This window comes from Phyllostomus discolor, chromosome 7, assembly GCF_004126475.2.
Source record: "Phyllostomus discolor isolate MPI-MPIP mPhyDis1 chromosome 7, mPhyDis1.pri.v3, whole genome shotgun sequence".
NCBI classification, from domain to species: Eukaryota; Metazoa; Chordata; class Mammalia; order Chiroptera; family Phyllostomidae; genus Phyllostomus; species Phyllostomus discolor.
The window spans coordinates 11,589,746-11,607,608 of NC_040909.2; the positions used below are offsets into that span (position 1 = coordinate 11,589,746).

The 17,863-nt window shown below is 50.4% G+C and overlaps 1 protein-coding gene across 1 annotated transcript in view; it reads right to left on the minus strand.

Moving 5' to 3' along the window:
- ITGA9 (integrin subunit alpha 9) overlaps positions 1–17,863 on the minus strand; it is a 308,765-nt gene that overhangs the window by 127,869 nt on the left and 163,033 nt on the right. Inside the window, exons 16-17 of the mRNA XM_028518757.2 lie at positions 13,326–13,475; positions 2,769–2,845 (exon numbers count right to left, since the gene is read on the minus strand). Of these exons, the coding sequence (XP_028374558.1) occupies positions 2,769–2,845; positions 13,326–13,475 (227 nt within the window). The remainder of the gene's footprint in view (positions 1–2,768; positions 2,846–13,325; positions 13,476–17,863) is intronic.

The following is a 17,863-nucleotide window of genomic DNA, read 5'->3' on the forward strand; positions in this document are numbered from 1 at the left end:
CGCTGCGTGAAGGTCTGGGAAATCTAACGTGACAGAAACCACAGGTTTGGTTTTGTATCTCTACCTATCCAATTACCAAGTAGCATTTCTCTGGTAGCTCCTCTGAGGACAGCTATGGGCCCAAGAGTGTAAGGAAGGTTTTAATGGGGGATGCAGCCAAGAGGCTATTTTGAGAGACCCACGGGCCTCCTTGGAAATAATTTATCCTAAGGAGAGACTCAGAGCTTTGCTCCAAGGACACAGCTGCCTAAGATTCAGAAAGTCTCCGCGCCCTGTCTCTATGTCTCCTGTCTGAGTTCTAGAAAGATGGAATTGCACGAAAGGCTAAAATAGGCCTGAAAAAGAAAAGGCATCAGAAAAGAGACAGAGCTACCCTGTTCTGTATGTGGGAGGGGTAGACAGCATTACTGTCCCAATTTGCCACCCTCTCTATGCTTGTGCCAGGGCTGCGTGCCTTCTCAGTTCCTCTTGCTAAAGGGCCAGAGCACGTTTTCCTGTCCCTTGATTTCAGGTCTGCCCATGGATTTGTTGTGAACAAGGCTGAAGTAAGAATGCATAGTTCTCAGCCTGGCTGGCGTAGCTCAGTGGATTGAGCACGGGCTGCGAACCAAAGTGTCGCAGGTTCGATTCCCAGTCAGGGCACATGCCTGCCTGGGTTGCAGGCCACGGCCCCCAGCAACCACACATTGATGTTTCTCTCTCTCTCTCTCTCTTTCTCCCTCCCTTCCCTCTCTAAAAATAAATAAATAAAATCTTAAAAAAAAAAGAATGCATAGCTCTGAGCCCAGGCCTTCAGAGATGTCACATGTTTCTCCCTCCCCTCTTGCACCGTTGCCAGGCCAGGAGGAGAGCACACCCAGGCCACAGCCTATTGGTTCCAGCAGGACAATGAAAGACACGTGAAGCAGAGATGAACTGGGTCACCCACACATGAGATCAACCCACCATCTGCTGAACCCCAGGTGCATGAGCAAGTCAACCAAGACCCAACTGAACCCAGCCTGGACTGGCCAACACGCAGCTGATATGCAGATCCTTGAGTGACTGCTGGTTTCAACCATGGAGTTTTGAAGTGGTTTGTTACGCAGCATATTTGGTGGCTACCGCTAGCTGATACACATGAGGGTCTGGGCCCTGACCACCCCACAAGTTCTCACGTTACTGATCACTGGGCCCACAGAGCAAAACTGTTTCTGAACAACACTCTTAAGAGGCAAAGTTGTGGCAGTAGAGTCAGCTGTCGGCATAAGGCACCTCACTGATCACGAGTCTTGAGTTTCACATCTTAATATATGAAAAGCACAATTCAATAGAGTTACATTTGGCCATCCATCACTAGGCAGCAAAAACACCAGGACTTTCCTAACCCAATATTTAACCTTGGCACAAGTGGGCATTTTCCCACCACATGAACTTATCTAGAATCCAAAATAAATTGCCAACATTTGCAGTCTGCCTCAAGACAAAACAGGTCCATATATTTTCTTTCAAGTTACTTTTTCCCCAAAACACTTCTTTTTTGGGAAGGCCTATTTAAAACTAAAAGCAATGCTCTGATCATGTAGAAACCTTCTTTAGATTTGGTGTCTTCAACAGCTCCAGGAGGTCCTTCTTGCCAATGTTAAAAGGGCCCCACATCCACTTCATTGGTCTGAAGTGATTTTTCTCAGTTTGGCAAAACGTGCGGGACTTTAATCTGCCACTCTTGTCCCGGGTAAAAGTAATGCTAATTAATATTTAAGCGGTCTGGAGGAATATTTGTGTGTGGGTGTCGGGGGATTACATCACCTTTCCCCCAATAAATGCAAACAAAAGAAAAAGAATCTCCGGATGACTTCTCTTTGATGAATAATACATTTATCATCGTAAGTGTCCTGGGGTAGTCACTGGTTCATGAGGGGGGATTTCTTTCACTCTACACACACTGAAGTTTCACAAGTACAGATAAAAGAGTACGGCACTTTGGAGAATAACTATCAAGAGGGATGACTGTTTTTGAGAAATGGTAATAAATCATATGGAAGGGCTTCCTGGCCCTGAAGGCTCAAATGATCTTTCAGAAGGAACTGTCTGGAAAGGAAACTGTTCTCCGAGGTGTGGCTAAGTGATTCGGGGCCAGCGCCTGCACCCTAAAAGAAGCCGGAAATACAAGGCTGACAAAGGGGAGACAGAGGCCTCCGTGTATGTGTGTGTGGGGGGCTCACCGTTAGCCTGGGGGATTCTCGTACTGGGGGGAGGGAGCCCCGAAACAATAGAGCCTGTCTGCTCACTGGGATCAGGGCAGCCTGCCCCTGCTGTGCTCCTCCTGCCACAGGACAATTACTTGTTGTTAAAGCAGACACACTGCTGGGCGTGGGGGAAAAGTAAAAAGAACCTTTATGCAATGATGAGTCTGATCATGTGCACTGTCCCTGAATTGTCCTGAACAGTTAAATATTGGTCACTGCATACGGTTCAACTCAATACAGTAAGGAAACGAAGTACACCTCCACAACATACACAAACACAAACCCTCACAGAAATAGAAATAGAGACTAAATTGTAAGATGTGCGGAATTGCAAACAAAAACCAAATTATCCCCCCCAAAATAACAGCTGTTGTTAAAATTATTGTATAATACACATTTTTTAAAAGCACAAAGTATCAGTGTAACCCACCAACTTTATTCACCCTCTTCGCTGGAGAAATCTGCACGTTCAGGCTTTGAGCTTGGAGACGAGACAGAGGAACTTTCCAGAACACTGTTGCGAAAGGGTCGCTGACTCACCTGGACAGCAGCAGTTGCCCCTGAAGCTGCAGGTCGGCAGCGCAGTCCTCGGAACGGCAGTTCCTTTCGAAAACAGTCTGTGAGAGAGACAACAGTAGGGTCGGCACAGGCTTTAATGACCGATGAGTGGACAGCAGCCAAACATTTTCTTCCAAATCAGCAGGAACCCCCTCTCCATGAGCCCCCCCAAGCCCTCAACTCCCCAGAAGCCCGCTCCCCGGCACGGCTTGGGGGGTCCTTCGCAGGCTCCGAGGGAACCCGGACCCACGCCGGTCCCCCCTGCAGAGTGCACTGCTCGCTCGGCCCATTTTTCAGCCCGTTCAAGTGCTTCTTCAAATGATTTTTTCAAGAAGGGCACAGGGTAGGTCTCCTTTCCATCTTTGAGAACATCTCTCGATGCCCTCAGACAGGGGCGCATAATAACCAGTGGAGTAAAGAATTCTTAAGACTACTGCCTGGTCATTTCCCCCTGCCTGCTGCCTTGGGGAGGCAGACCATCTGTGATTGACATAGACTCTGCCTGAGCCATGGGATCATGTTCCGATTTGTAGCTCCCGAGGGAAAAGTCAGTGGCAATCAGACGATCACACCGAGGGCGCCGGAGAGGGCCGAGGGGATCCTTCCCCTCCAGAAGTGAACACAGTGCCCTTTTCTAACTAACGCTGGGCCTGGAGGCCCTGGCCGGGCAGCTCAGCTGATCAGGGCGTCATCCCATGCACCACTGAGGTTTCCCGTTTGACCCCTGGTCAGCGCACATACAAGAGTCAACTGGTAGGTGCATATATAAGTGGAAAACCAAATTGATGTCTTTCTTTCCTGGTCTCTCCTTCTCTCCCTCTCTTCCTCCCTTTCTCTATCTAAAGTCAATCAATCAATCAATCAGTCAATCACAAGACTAGTCCTAGACAGCCAAAGCCCCTCCCCGTGCTGGAGCCTAAGGCTCTGTGTGCCGAACCAAAGTCTTTCCAGAGGGCTCATGGGGGAGCCCCGAGCTGCGCCTATCTGCGGGGGTTGGCCGGGGAAGCAGCCTTTTGGGAAGAGTCACCACCATCTTCCCTCTCTGGCACCCAGTGGGCTTGTCTCGCCCTCCCTCAGTCTGGTGTCACCCTCTCTGGTGTCACCCTCTCTGGTGTCACCCTCTCTGGCGTCTCCGATCCAGGGAGAGCAGGCTCCCTGTGTCTCTGACAGTCTCTTCACTATCATTCATCAGCTTTGAGGGTTTCAGTGGGATTTTGAAGGGAAGAGCCTGTTGCCATTTTTTAGTTGTAATTTATTCACTATTAAACTTCTTCATCGTCCCTCCCTCCGGCCCCAAACACAGTTCCAGGCGATCGATGCCATCCCACAGGGTAAGTCCAGGTGGCATCTCAGAGCACCAACGTGGACTCCAGCAAACTCCCTGGCCAACGGGCGGTCCAGCCCTGGCCAGATGGAGCAACGCCGCCTATGGAAATTCGTATTCCTGTGTCATGTCTCCAAAAGAATAAAGTGTCCCCGCCAACATTCCCCACTTTGATTGCGGGGGAGAGCTCATGGAAGTCTCGGGAAAACAGAGAAAATTCCCGTGTTCTTCTGGATACTGCCGGGGGGCAAGGAGAGTGCCAACTTTCCAGGAGATTTCAAGTTAAGATGCTGGTGCTTTCTCTGCCCCCTCAACCAAGGAGGAAGTGGGTGTGAAGACGGCACAAATATCTCCCGCAAACAAAGGCAGCTTTTTGAGGTCAGGTAAAAGCAGCTTTCCCACCACGGGAGTGAAGTGGGAGTCCAAAGGCCCCTCACAGACGTGCCTTCTCGCCCCTACATGTGTATGCACAACTCTACTTTTTCTTCAAGAGCATCTCTGCCCCCAGATGGTTAAGCCTCAGGCCCCACAAAACCCAGCTCTGCCCCTGGCGGCAGGCTCCTCCTTGCACGTGTCTTTTCCACTTCCCAGGCGAGAGAGACAGTCTGACCTGCTCACCAGGGGTGCAGGCCTCGGAGCCGCCATTTCTCTGACCCAAACCTGCACTGGGAAGAAATCTTCCTTCCTGACCCAATAGGGAGCGGGATTCTTCCCCTATTCCAGCGGGCATGTCCAGAACAGGACCAGTTGCTTGGACTTGGTGATAGTAGCTTTATTTCTTTTTTTTAAAGATTTTCTTTATTTATTTTTAGAGAGGGAAGGGAGGGAGATGGAGAGAGAGAAACATCAATGTGTGGTTGCTGGGGGTCATGGCCTGCAACCTGGGCATGTACCCTGACTGGGAATCGAACCTGCGACACTTTGGTTTGCAGCCCACACTCAACCCATTGAACTATGCCAGCCAGGGCTACAGTAGCTTTATTTCTTAAAAAAATCATTATTAATTAGTCCCAAGAAGCAGAAAACGGAACTGACAAGTTCCAACGAAGGGGCTGGTGCTGCCAGAGTAAGGGGAAGCTGTGGAGCCAGAGAGAGTCCAGTGACGGTGAGAAAGATGGCCCTAAGGACAAAGAGCAGGCCAGCGAGACTTCTCCCCACCATCTGCAGGAACACCCCCTCAGCGGGGCCACAGGTGTTACTTAGGTATCGGTGCCTCGTGTTTGATTTCCAAAAAACATCTCAGAAGTAAACAAGGGAGGGGCTCGTGTTTCTCCCCCAGCCAGAGACTGTCCACTGGGTGTGAGCCCTTGTTCACACACACACACACACACACACACACACACACACACTTGTTGGTAGACCAGGTTTTCAGTAAGGCAGGGCAATGCAGAAGGAAAAACCCAATGCGCTTGAAGATTTGGCAGGAAAACAAATTCTTCTTCTAAAAAGGGTTGGGGCGGGGGTGGGCAGAACACACATTTCCCATCAATTGCAAAGGTAAAGCCTCACACTGGAGAAGCAATTTTGCAAACTCGACAGGTCCCTGTAGGATACAGCCTGACCTCTGAGAAGCAGGGGTCCTCTCTCCCTTGCTCTCGGGGTGAGCCTCGGAGGGGGAGCCTCAGACGCAGAGACGAGCCTCCTCTGGTCAGTGAGGGGGCCGAACTGCTTGTTTCCCTCGCGAGTACTTGAATGTAGATGCTTTTAGTGCATCTCCCACCACGGTGCCCTTTCTGAGAGGTTACCCAGAAGCTGATGCCAGTAAAAGTAGGGTTGAGATGGGAGGGGGTGGGAATGTCTTCCCTGAACACCGCTTCTCCTCCTGCACGGGGCCAAACTGCTCCCCTGAATCCAGATGCGCAGTCTGGGTCCCCCAGACTGGACGAGCTCTGACACCTGTCTGGCTCGGGCGCCTGGAGTCACTCTGCTCTCTCCTCTCCCACCCCTCCCAACGCCCCGGCTTTTCCATCCTGGGACAGAGACCATATATGTGATCACGAAAATAAACCTCAGAGCTGTAAATAACAGCATCTCTAGCTGGCCGGACACTTCAGCCCAGAAAGTACTACCTCCCCTTCAGGCTGAGCGAACAGTGGGTTTTCATGGGCAACGGGCTATATGCCCACGTTCCAGGCGTGAAGGGGTTTGGGGTGGGAGGGACAGATGGCGGCAACTTCTAGCACGACGGGGGGTCCAAAGGTTATGGCTTCAACATAGTTCAAAATTAATACTAGAGTCAAACAGCTCACTTTTCACTTGAAAGATGGTAAAGGGAGTATTCTCTACCTAGCCAATGGCTCTTCTTTCACTGGCCATATTTCCTCCATCTGGTTTTTTGGAAAAGAGATTCATACATGCATACGTGGACTGTCACATAGGTAAGTCCTCCTACATCCCACACCACACTCTCCTGGCTGGGAGGAGTTCCCGGCAAGCTCGTGGAACACATGTCTGCGAATTAAAGAGCTTGCTGAGTCTGCTAGGGAAGAAACTCAGCTACGACATCCAACCTTTGAAGGATGACCCGGATAACCTGGGTGCTTTTGGAAGGGCTCTTTCCACCGAGACTGACTGAGCATCTGCCAGGCACCGTGCCGGGCTCTGCGGCTGAACAGCAAATAAGATAAAATAAATCCCTGCCCTCACGGGGCTCCCTTAGTAAGGGAGACAGAAAAGCAGTTAGACAAAACTGCGACACACTGTGACAGATGTCATAAGGAAATCAAAAGGCCAGGAAATACAGGGTCATTGGGGGATGGTTCTCTGAGCAGGTAATATTGAGGCTGGGACTTAAACTGGCCAGTAACTGGCTGTGAGGGAAGCATGGCCAGAGCTTTATAGAAGCGGCGCCAGCCCATGCAAAGGGCCTGAGGCAAGAAAGAACTTGGTGGGTTTGGGGGTGGTTGAAGCACAGTATGCGGTCAGCACTGAATGATGCTGGAGAGGCCAGAGCCTCCATGTGCAGGGTTTATGAGCCTTAGCGAGAGTCCAGACTTTCTTCTAAGGGCCGAAGGAAGCTACAGGGAGGAGGAGAGCTTGTGAGGAGACATGACCTGGTCCAAGTGATACACGATAGTGGCTTAAACTGCAGCGGTGGCCGTGGAGACGAAGGGGAGGAATTTATGCACCATTTGAGTTTGTAGTGGAGTAGCTGGCTCTCAGGAAAATGTGGTGACCCTCTACAGGGTCAAGTCCAATGCCTCAGCCAGGGAACAAGCGGCCTTAGACTGTGTGACTGTATCTCCAGTTCTGCTGGCCCCTGTCCTTCCCTTCACTAGATACTTAGCCACGTGGGAGACCGTTAGCACCCATCAGTCCCTCCTTCCCCGCTAGTCCGTCAAACCCCTTTGGCCCTGGGCATCCCAATCCTGCGTCTTCCTTTAAACTCTGGCCAATCCTCCCTTTCTCCACAGAGCATCTTCCCCTCAGCGGAAGTGGTCTCTGGAGTGAAACACACACACGCTAACCTGAATCTTACCTTCCGCTCTGTACACCTCATTCCTCTATTGTCTGTATATCCACTAAAGCAGCAATTTTTTTTTTTTAATCAAGGTCTTAGGTGTAGTGAATACTCAAATGATTGAGTTGCTCTTGGATTTATAGTCCTTTTAAATATTATTCTGGTTAAGACAAAATAAGTTTTGTTTTTGTTTTTTTTTTCTATCAAATATCCCCCAAAGAGAAAGAGATGGGTCTCTGCTTTTCTTAAAATTTCCGGTTGAAAGATGCTCCTCAGGCTGTGTGTCCTATAGGGGGCTGAAGTGCTGGTGTTCCGTCATCCCCACAACACCCAGAATCCTAATCTACTCTTGGCAGTGGCGGCAACCCTGCCATTCACTCACACAGACGAGCACCGACCCCAGAGTCCACTGTCCCAAGACCGTTTCTTCACCCTGCAGAGGGAAGGCTTGGCCTCCTGCCCGGCTCCCTCACTACCACTCACCGCAAAAAGCCTGGGGCCCATCAGTCAGCCTGTACTTCACATGCTCTCATCACCGTCTCCACGCTATACGCACTGTCTGTGCAGCTACCCCACCTGGACAAGACCACCAGTGGGGGTGGACCCTGACTCTACAGGACTGCCACGACTTCATCCACTCCATGGTACAATGCTGTGCACCAACATGGGCTCAGTGCCTTTCTGCTGAAGACATGAAGGCATGTAAGGCCCAGTGCTACCTGGCCACATGCCTTAAAGAGCCCCAATGAAAGAGGCGAGATGCGATTTGTGGAGTTATCCTAGATGCACACAAAGGGTGGACATCAGCTCTGCTTCCTCAGCTGGGCCTCCCTCTCCCTCTCAGAATCTTTCTTCCCCTCAAACTGAGCCAACATCTGGAAGACATATGGAGAAAGGTAATTAAATTATCTTTTTTTTTTTTTAAAAAAATTGTTAATTAGGAAAAGGAGAATAAGCAAGGATCACTTTCCCAGATTTTTTTTTCTCAGGCTCCTGGACAATCTTCCCAATCTCAGGACAGTATTTGCCTTGCATTTTAATTTCAACTGAAGAATCACACAGTCAAAGCAAAAATAACGACACCCTCTCCCCTGCCCCCACCACACACTTCCCCACTGCGTCCTGGTCTCCAGGGGCAACCACTATTACCCATGTCCACTCTACGTTTCTCCTGATGATTATTTCCATATCTTTAAAAAATATGCTGACACTACTACTTCTTGATTCAACAGATTTAGACATTATCTTACAGAATTCCTGCCATGATGGACAGGAATTTATGTTGCTTCCATGCTGGCCCCCTCCCATCGACCTTCCTAACTTTAACCAGTAAATTATTATTCTTCGATCCTCTACTGCAGCGATTCTCAAATATCAGCCGCATCAGATCACCTGGTTGGCTTGTTAAAACAGACTGCTGAGACATACCCCCTGAACATCTCATTCAAAGGGTCTGGGGTGGTCCCGAGAATTTCCATTTCTCCTAAGATCCCAGGAGAGGCTGATCCTGCTGATCCAGTGACCACACTTTGAGCAGCGCTGCTCTCCTGGTGACCTCTGCAATTTCAAGTAACAAACAGCTATTTCTTATTTCATCAAATTTCATCATATCTCTTGGCTCACCAACTTCAAAGATTAAAATATTGAGAGAACCTCTTTGATTCTATTTTTACCTCTATGCAATCATAGTTCATGGCATTTACAATTTATACTATAACCACAGTACGTGGGACCGATTGTAAATACTGAAAACCAATACACAGTGCCATTGTTTTTGTGGCTACATGATTACTGCTCACAGCAAAGCCAATAAGATCGTCATGATTACAATTCCTCCTCTACAGGTTCAAAGCTCAACTCCTAGAATGCTCAACTCTTACTTCAAGGAGAATACTTCTAGTATCAAGGTTTTTGTCTTCCTTGTACTCTTCTTCTTGCTTAAAATTCCACCACATTTTAATTTGTTTTATATTTGGACTATGACATATTGATCATGTTTCTATTTTTTTCTGGGAGTTTTTGATTGCCTTTGTTTTTTAGCCATAAAAAATATATTTCATGATCAACACTGTACCTGAATATTTTCTACTTTCTTGTCACTCTGTCTATTGCTGGCTTCGCTCTTCTTGAAGTTCATTGACCCACTGCTCTAAATGGACCAACTGTTCTTTAGACTTGCTACACAGCTGTAATCCTGATTTTTCTTTTGTCAGTAGACTCCCGGGGGGTCGTTCCATGATTTCTTATATCCCACATCTTGCTCCTTCTACTTGCCCCCCTTGTTCTGTTACAGCACATCTTGGGTGATTTCCTTGGAAGGGTTACTGGAGAGGTAACCTTTCTGGGTCCTTGCTTGTCTGAAGAATTATTTCGACCTCATACTTGACTGTTAGGCTGTGTATAAAATTCTAGTGGACAAACCACTTTCAGAAAACTTTGAGGCCATTATTGAACCATATACTAACCTCCAATCTTGCTAACAAGGAGTCTAATAGACTACACAGTGCGACTCTAAATCCATTGTAAGCTAAGGTATGTCCCCAGTATCATCATCTTAGAAACATTTAGAATTCTCCTTACATTTTAGGAGTAGTGATGTTTCAAAATGATGTCTCTAGGATATTTTTGGTTTATCTTGCTTGTAAGTCAGTGGGCTCTTCAAATTAAAAAAAAAATCTCCTTAACACTGGAAAATTTTTATTCCATTATCTGTCTTACAATTTTTTCTTCATTTTCTCTGTTTACTTTTCCTGATACTCCAATTACTTGGATAAAGGACCTTGTCAATTAATCTTTTACTCTCTTTTCTATTTTTCATTTGTCTCTGCTTCCTTACCATTATCTTCTAATCTTTCTACTAAATTTTTGGCTCTGCAACCAAGTTATTAATTTTTGAGAATGCTTTCCTTATTCACTGATTCTTCTCTTTAAAAAGAAGTAGAATTTCAATCATTTTATAATGGAACATATTCTTAAATCTCCTTATGTTTATTATATAGAGCTTGTTGGTTTTACATTTTTATAATCACGTCTATTCCCCGAACAGTTTGTTTCCTTCTAATCAGTTCTTCTGTAGGTTTATATATTATTTTTATCATAAACCACACTTCCCCCCAGTCTCAGGTTTCCTTGATTGTTCATTCATATTCGAGATGAGGTAAAAGAGCTGATTGGAAAATCTGTGGGAGTGTTTGGGTGGGTGGTGGGAGTGGAAGCTAGCTCTTGCAAATTTGGAGGAATGCCAGAAGGCAGGCTTTCCTCTGGGGAGCCACCCTACCCCACACTATCTCTCAGGCAGTTTATTCAGTTCTTTGGAGAAGAAAATGCCTGGTTGCTTGCTATTCTGCCTGCCTGCAGCAGGTAGGGGTAGGGGAAGGGGTGGAGAGTCAACTCTTCCACACACCAACCTTCACTTAACCACCCGGCCCCGTTTCACCCTCTGTAACTAAGTGCTGATCAAGCCATGGCTGCAGCCTTTCTGGGGCCGTGGGTAGACAGGCACCCAGACTGTGTATGGGCCAGGTCCACCTCCCCAACACTCTTCTACCTTCTTTACTCACTCCAGAAAGTTACCAGAACTTCTCACTGCCTGATGCCCCTTCCCCCACAGTATTCACCTCCTGTTCAGGTTTTCTCATTCCTACCCATTCCAGTGGGGTCTCAGAAAGCGCAGACATACACAGTTATGCTTGGTCGGCCATCTTGAACCAGAAGTAACTAAGAATAACGTTTCCATATTGATCTCTCAGTAAAGGCTGCGAGAGGCTCTTCACTAAAGAAGGCCTACTCTGGGCCTCTGATGGATCTGGAGAAGGGAGAGCCGGGTTCACTGGGGAAGGTGTGCCCAGGAGCAAGATGCTCAACAGAGCAGACGGCCACCTCCCTAGGGTCGCTTCAGAGACACAACAAGCACCCGGGCACCCTGAAATGCCTCCCCTGAGACTGGACCACTCCCATAACCCAAGTCGATTAGGCCAGCAAGAGTCCACCTTGGAGAACAGAATAATGCTAACACAAAGGGACTAGTTTACCTGGAAATTTACTGAGTCCGCAGCCTGATCCCTCTACCTGGCTTCACTGTTGGGAGATGACACCTATCCCTACTTCTTGGTCAAGAAAGAAGTCATCCACCTCTTGCCCTGCCTCTTCATCTCATCTTCCTTCCTCTCCCCTTCATGCCAACTCCTCCACTCACCCCCACACCCCTGCTCATTCCCCAGTGTTCTCCTGGTCTCTCTCCTCACTCCCCCAGAGCCTGCTCGCAGTATCAGTGACCAGCAGGACATACTGGCCACCTCCAGGGCACTTGTGTTTTGAAAGAGATTCATTCAGAAAGTCAGAGTTGCCAGTAGGCTGTGTGTATATGTGTAGCGGGCACTATTAGCTCTGCCCAGGTCCCTTCACAGCAGCTGCCCCATCCCCCCAGCTGATGTGCATGTAGGCAGTGAACAGCTCCCATCTGCATCTTTCAGACAAAGAGGGTCTCCCTCAAGAGGGTCACAGTCCCCTACCACACCCTGCAGCCGGCCAGTGGCTGGCTAATACAGGGTACGAAAGGCCAGCCCCATACATCAAGCAGAGGACAACCCTGGTGTAACTAATGCTCCAGAATTCCCCACCTCAGGCCAAGGCTAGACCTGAGCTGAGACCACATCCTGGCTCAGCCCCTTCCCCGTTCCTCATTCCCTCATAGGTTTCTCCCAAGCCCACAGCCTCACGAGACCAGGTGCTCCCAGACTCCTGTCTCAGGCTCTGTTTCTGGGGAACCCGACCCAAGACCCCACGGGCGAGGCTTTGGGAAAAAACAGATATACCTTTGCAAAAAAAAAAATCACCACTTAATTGAACATCTGGCCGGACACCCTGAACCCCAAACACCTCTCAGTGGTTCTGTTTACAACCCTAATGTGCAAGGTGTGGGCCACTGACCTGCTTGTTTCCCCTTAAGCTCAGAAGAGTGGGAAGAACCGTGGAGGGTGGGGCCAGCAGGTAGCTCCGCACTTTGCCCCCACCCTGCACAGGAGTCTGGTTTAGCCAAAAGGACAGTTCTGTCTGACCTTCCCCAGGGTCCTGGACCCGTGGCGATCCTGGGTGCTAAGGAAAGATTTAACACAGGCCTGGGAGCAGAGATGCCTTGCATATTTCCTAATCAGCAGTCAGCACCACACATGTCCAAATGGTTCAGGGCAGACAGGCCAGCGCTGCTGCCCAGAGTCAGCTCACAGGCTCACTCTGGCCTCGGGTGGCTTGTACCCACACCCATCCTCACCCTGAAGCTCTTCACACAACAGCACATCACCGAATCTGACGAGTCGCATGGGGTGGGTGGCCCGCCGCACTCACAGTGCTCTGGCTGCCAGAGACATTTAGGCTGGGCATCTTTAATTTGGCAATTCTAGCAAGATGAAGTTCTCGGTTCCCCACCCCACTCACTCCCCCACCAACAAAACACTGCTTGAGCACCTACAGTGTGCTGATCTAAGTTCTGGAAATGGTCTAGGACTAGGGCACAAGTTCAGGGGCCAGGTGGTCGGCTCATGACCTCCAACGGATTATAATTTCCTAACTGCCTAGAATAGCCTCAATGTATTTAAATCACGCAGTGGTTAGAGGCAATACCCAAAGTCATCAAATTCATCATTTTGCGGATCGGGAAAGGGAGGGCCCCAGAGAGGGTGTGCCTTGGCCTGGGCTCCCCAGGCAGCTAGGGCTGTGACCCCACTTGGGTCCCAATTGGGGGCTTTAAGGTTCTGACCTGATTCTTCTGGGCAATCTTCTGTCCCTTCTTCCAGCGGAGCACGGGTGTCAGGGCCGGCAGCTCCCTCTCCTCCTCGCCAGTCACGTGCTCAGCCAGGCTGTAGGCGGCCTCGAACACGATGGGACTGATGACGTCCTGCACCCTCCGCTGCAACGATAAACAGACACGCGCATGAACGGCTGAGGCTGGCTGACGTCTGCAGAGCGTTCCCCCGTGTGCAGAGACCTTCCATGCAAGCTGCCTCAAGTGACCCTCACGGCCGCCCCTGGGAGGCGGGAGTGTATTATTTTCGAGGAGGTCACGGAGGCCGAGGACAATTAAGACCTTGTCCAGGGTCACTCTGCTAGTGACTGGGGGGCTCCTCTAGTCCACCTTGCACGGTGCTAAATCATCTTCTCCTTAGCATATGGAACACATTACCTGACTCATCTTCCAAATATGCTTATGAGCTCGCTGGCGGGCAGGAGAGCATCTGCACGCACCCTGCGGCTCGGGCCCTTCGCGCTCGTGCTGTTGGGGTGATCAAAGCTCCTCTGCGTGGAGATAAATATGGATTTCGTGTTGGGAAAGGGCACTCAGGGGCTCGGCGTCCTCCCGGAGCTAGTCAGCAGTGGGGCTGCAATAAAAGGCTGACTCCTGGCCTTGTGTTCTTTCCTTTGGAACCCGAGCACTTTCAGACCCAAGGGAACGATACAGGTTGATAGTCACATCAGGAAAGCAGAGGAAGGGAAGGGAAGAAAGCAGATCTACGAAGAACACCTTCGAGATGCCGAGCACGGTGCCAGGTGCTCTAGAGAGATGAGCAACACGCCCAAACCTCGTGAGCTGGGGCTTGTTACCCTCCACTGTCCTGTCAAGGGAAAGAAAGGAGCACAGCTAAGTGCCCCAGGGCACAAGGCTCACAGGGATTTTTGAGTCCCATCTGTTCAATCCTGGAGTTCTTGGCCTTTCTGTACAAGGTGTCACGGTCTCCCAGGGACGGTGGGTCCCCCAGGCTCACAAATTAGAGACAGAGGAGAAGTGAAGGGGAGGGAGTCCTGCATTCCAGGCCAGGACGCTCTGTGGGAGGTAGGCTTCCAGCTGGAGCAGAGCAAGTCTGAAAAGTGACACCAGTGAGCCAGGTCCCCATTGCTTCTGTCACAGGACAGATGGGGGTTGGGGAGGGTGCCAGCAGGAAAGCAGGACTGGCCCGGTCAGGGCAAGAGAGAAGCTGGGTGGGCAGGCAGAGGTCAAGTCCAGGGCCAAGGACCTTGCACTGCTCTGTGGGAGACGTTGGGAGCAGATCAGAACTGTGTTCCCAACAACAGAAAGTTCTCAAGTTCCAGGAAGCACACAGTGAGGAGTGTGCTCCCACGCCCCCCCTCCCGACACAGCGCCCCCTCCTGGGCAGACCGGACTGGCAGGTTCTGGGTATTCGCCCAGATGGAGCACACGTGGGCGACCGGTACCTCCTCACACCCCCTGCTTTCTCAGTGCAGCACGAGTCCTGCAGACGGTCCCACGATGGGCCCGAGAGCTGTGCCAGATCCTGTTTAACGGCATGCGGTGTGTCACTATGGGTGTCCTTACCCTCCAAGGTGCGGACTCAATGCTGCTCTAACAAGCAGAGGGGTGGCGGCCCATGCGCATCCTCCGAGATGGGTTCTATGACCCTCAGTCCCCCCGGGGGGGAGGTAAATAAAAGGGCCTGTGATCGACTAAGTTGGGGTGGGGATGACACCAGGTTAAACAAAGCTAAAGGCGGGGGTGGGGTGGGGGGCTCATCTGTTTTTACTGCAATTGCCTTTGAGAAAGAGTAGGTTGAGCCCAAGTTCATCGGGTCCGGAACTCTGTCTGCTCAGAGCCCCGGGTGGGGGTGGGGCACAGGTGTGGAGTCGAACACACTCAGGGTCACTGGAGGGCAGAGCAGGAACCTCCAGCAGCAGCTCAGGAGAGGAGAGCGGGCAGAGCCAGGGTGGTGGCAGGGGGAGACAGAGGTGGCCGCACCTGTGGCTGCTGAGCTTTGGAGCATGGGGGGGCAGGGCAAAGGGGCACCCATGACTTCAGGGTGACCAGCAGATGATGCACATTTGGGTTCAGAAAAGCAATTATTCAACAAAATATAAGACAGGACTTCCTCGGGGAAGTGAGCGGGGAGCTCTGGGTAAACTGCTTCCGGAAAATTCTCTTGAACCTCAGATTTTAGGAACAGATCTTTAGTACCCATGCGCCTGGAGCAAAGCGCACACCTGGGGTCCTGACCCCTCTGTCTGCTGACTCCACCCAGCAGGACTGAAAGACTGTCGGGCGTGGAGAAGAACAACTAAGTTTGGTCTTCATGTTTTTACAAATAAATGCTTTAGTGTTCTTTAAGGTGGGTTATTTAAAATGTTTGCATTTAAATCCTTCTTCTTGAGTGCTGGCCAGGTGGCTCAGCTAGTTGGAGCATTATCCATGCACCAAAAGGTTGCAGATTTGATCCCTGTTAGGGCACTTAGCTAGGCTGCGGGTTCGATTCCCGGTCAGGGCACATATGGGAGGCAACTAATAGATGTTTCTCTTGCTCTTTCTGTCCCTTCCTTCCTCTCTCTAAAATCAATAAACATATCCTCAGTGAGATTAAATCCATCATGTTGAATTTAGTCAATTGTGATGTTATTCCTTTTTTTAAAAAAATTACAAGTGTTTATTGATTTTAGAGAGAGAGGATGAAAGAGAGAGAGAGAAACATCAATGTGATAGAGAAACATCAACTGGTTACCTCCCACTTGTGCCCGACCGAGAACTGAACCTGCAACCTAGGTATGCGCCCTGATGGGGAATCAAACCCCCAACCTTTTGGTGTATGAGACATTGCCCCAACCAACTGAGCCACACACACTGGCCAAGGTGTGATGTTGTTATTCTTGGGGGAAAAGCTTGATTATGGGGGTGGGGGAGACAGGAGTAACTTAATATGTCCTGGCTACCTAATGTATGCCAGAGATGTTTTCCGACTTAATCCACCTGAGCTCGTGGATCACTGCCCCAATTTTATGCATGACGTCACAGAGACCCGGGAGCTCAAATACTAAGTGTGCTTCACCCTGAAGCTGGTGAGTGGTGGAACCAGACTTGTTCTTAGAACCTGAAGCAAAACAGCTTTCCTTGAGGTCCACAGAGCACTACTTAGAAATGATGCCAACCGCTTTGGTCTGTAACACCACCCTTAAAGATCACCTGTTTACTTAAGAGGCTGCAGGAGGAGGTTCGTGTGGGGAACGTCTCTCCCATAAGCATGAATGTGCATACGTGACAACTAAGAAACAGGAGCCGGAAGCGAGGGCTGTTTCTCACTGTGCAGCCCACTCCGGCCGTGACCGCCGAGGAGGGGAACCTTGGGCACAGCGTCACCCACTCGGGACGCGTCTGGACGTCGAGGGGTGCAGATGCCGAGCTCCGGCCCTGAGCACGTGAACCTGTTTTAACTCAGCGCTTGAAAAACATCTTCTTGTTCCGCGTCCCAGTAGCTCTGGGCAGCAGGGATCCAAACCACACTGAGCTGTGCGTGGAGGCAGAGCAGGGGGCGGCCGTTGGACACAAACCCACACCCCACAGGACAGCCCCTCCTTCCCACGCCGTTACCCCAGCTACAAAGAAAAAGCCGTGGCCACACTGAGCGGTTTCCATCTCGTCTCTGCAAGGGCGGCTCCCCTCAGCCCGGCTCCCCTCAGCCCGGCACTGCAATTCCGTGGGGGAACTCCTGAGGGTAAGGGAGGAGGCTCAGGGTTCTGGCGTAGGTTGCAATTGCTGAAATTTTATTGCCAGTGAAAAAGAAAAAAAAAAATCACCACGACAAACTGAAGCTTCTACAGTTGAACAAACACGTATCCCATCGGGCTGAAAGGCAACAATTTTCCTTTTCCTGCTGGAAATCTACGGGAGTCTCCTGTTGTGAAACCTGGAGGAGCCCTCCCAGAGAATACCCAGGCTGGCGGCGGAACGTGCGGCAGCTGAGGTTTTATAGGGAACTTAACGTGCGCTCCGACTGGAGTTTATTGGGTGCTTACTTTATGCCAGGCGACGTGCTGGGCCCGCGGGACGCCGAGATGAAAGGCTTTCAGGGGAAACAGGCAAGCAGTGACAACCCAGTGACCCAGGCCCAAGGACAGAGGCGGCTTGGGGGACACGAATGAGGGGTGCCTGATTCAGACTGCGGGTGGGTGGGCTTCCCAGAGGAAGTGTCCTAGGCTCAGTCATGAGATGGGAGATTAGACAGAGCAGGTGGGAGACATGGGGTGCGGGGGTGTCTAGCAGGGTAGCAGGGGCAGGGGGGTGGCCAGGGGATTGCATGTGATTCCCAAAGGTGGGGGAGTTGGGCTTGTGGGTTGGAATGAGGGGAGAGGAGGCTGAGCAGAGACCAGATCTCAGGGGGACTTACGCGTTGGGGTGACTGCATCCTACCTAAAATCTAGGGAAAGGTGGGGAGGGGGTCAGGTGGTGCTGGAGGCTATGTTAGAGAAAAATTTCTTTGTTTTTTTTGGGCCGATAGGGGTGAGCCCGATGGCAGAGAGGCC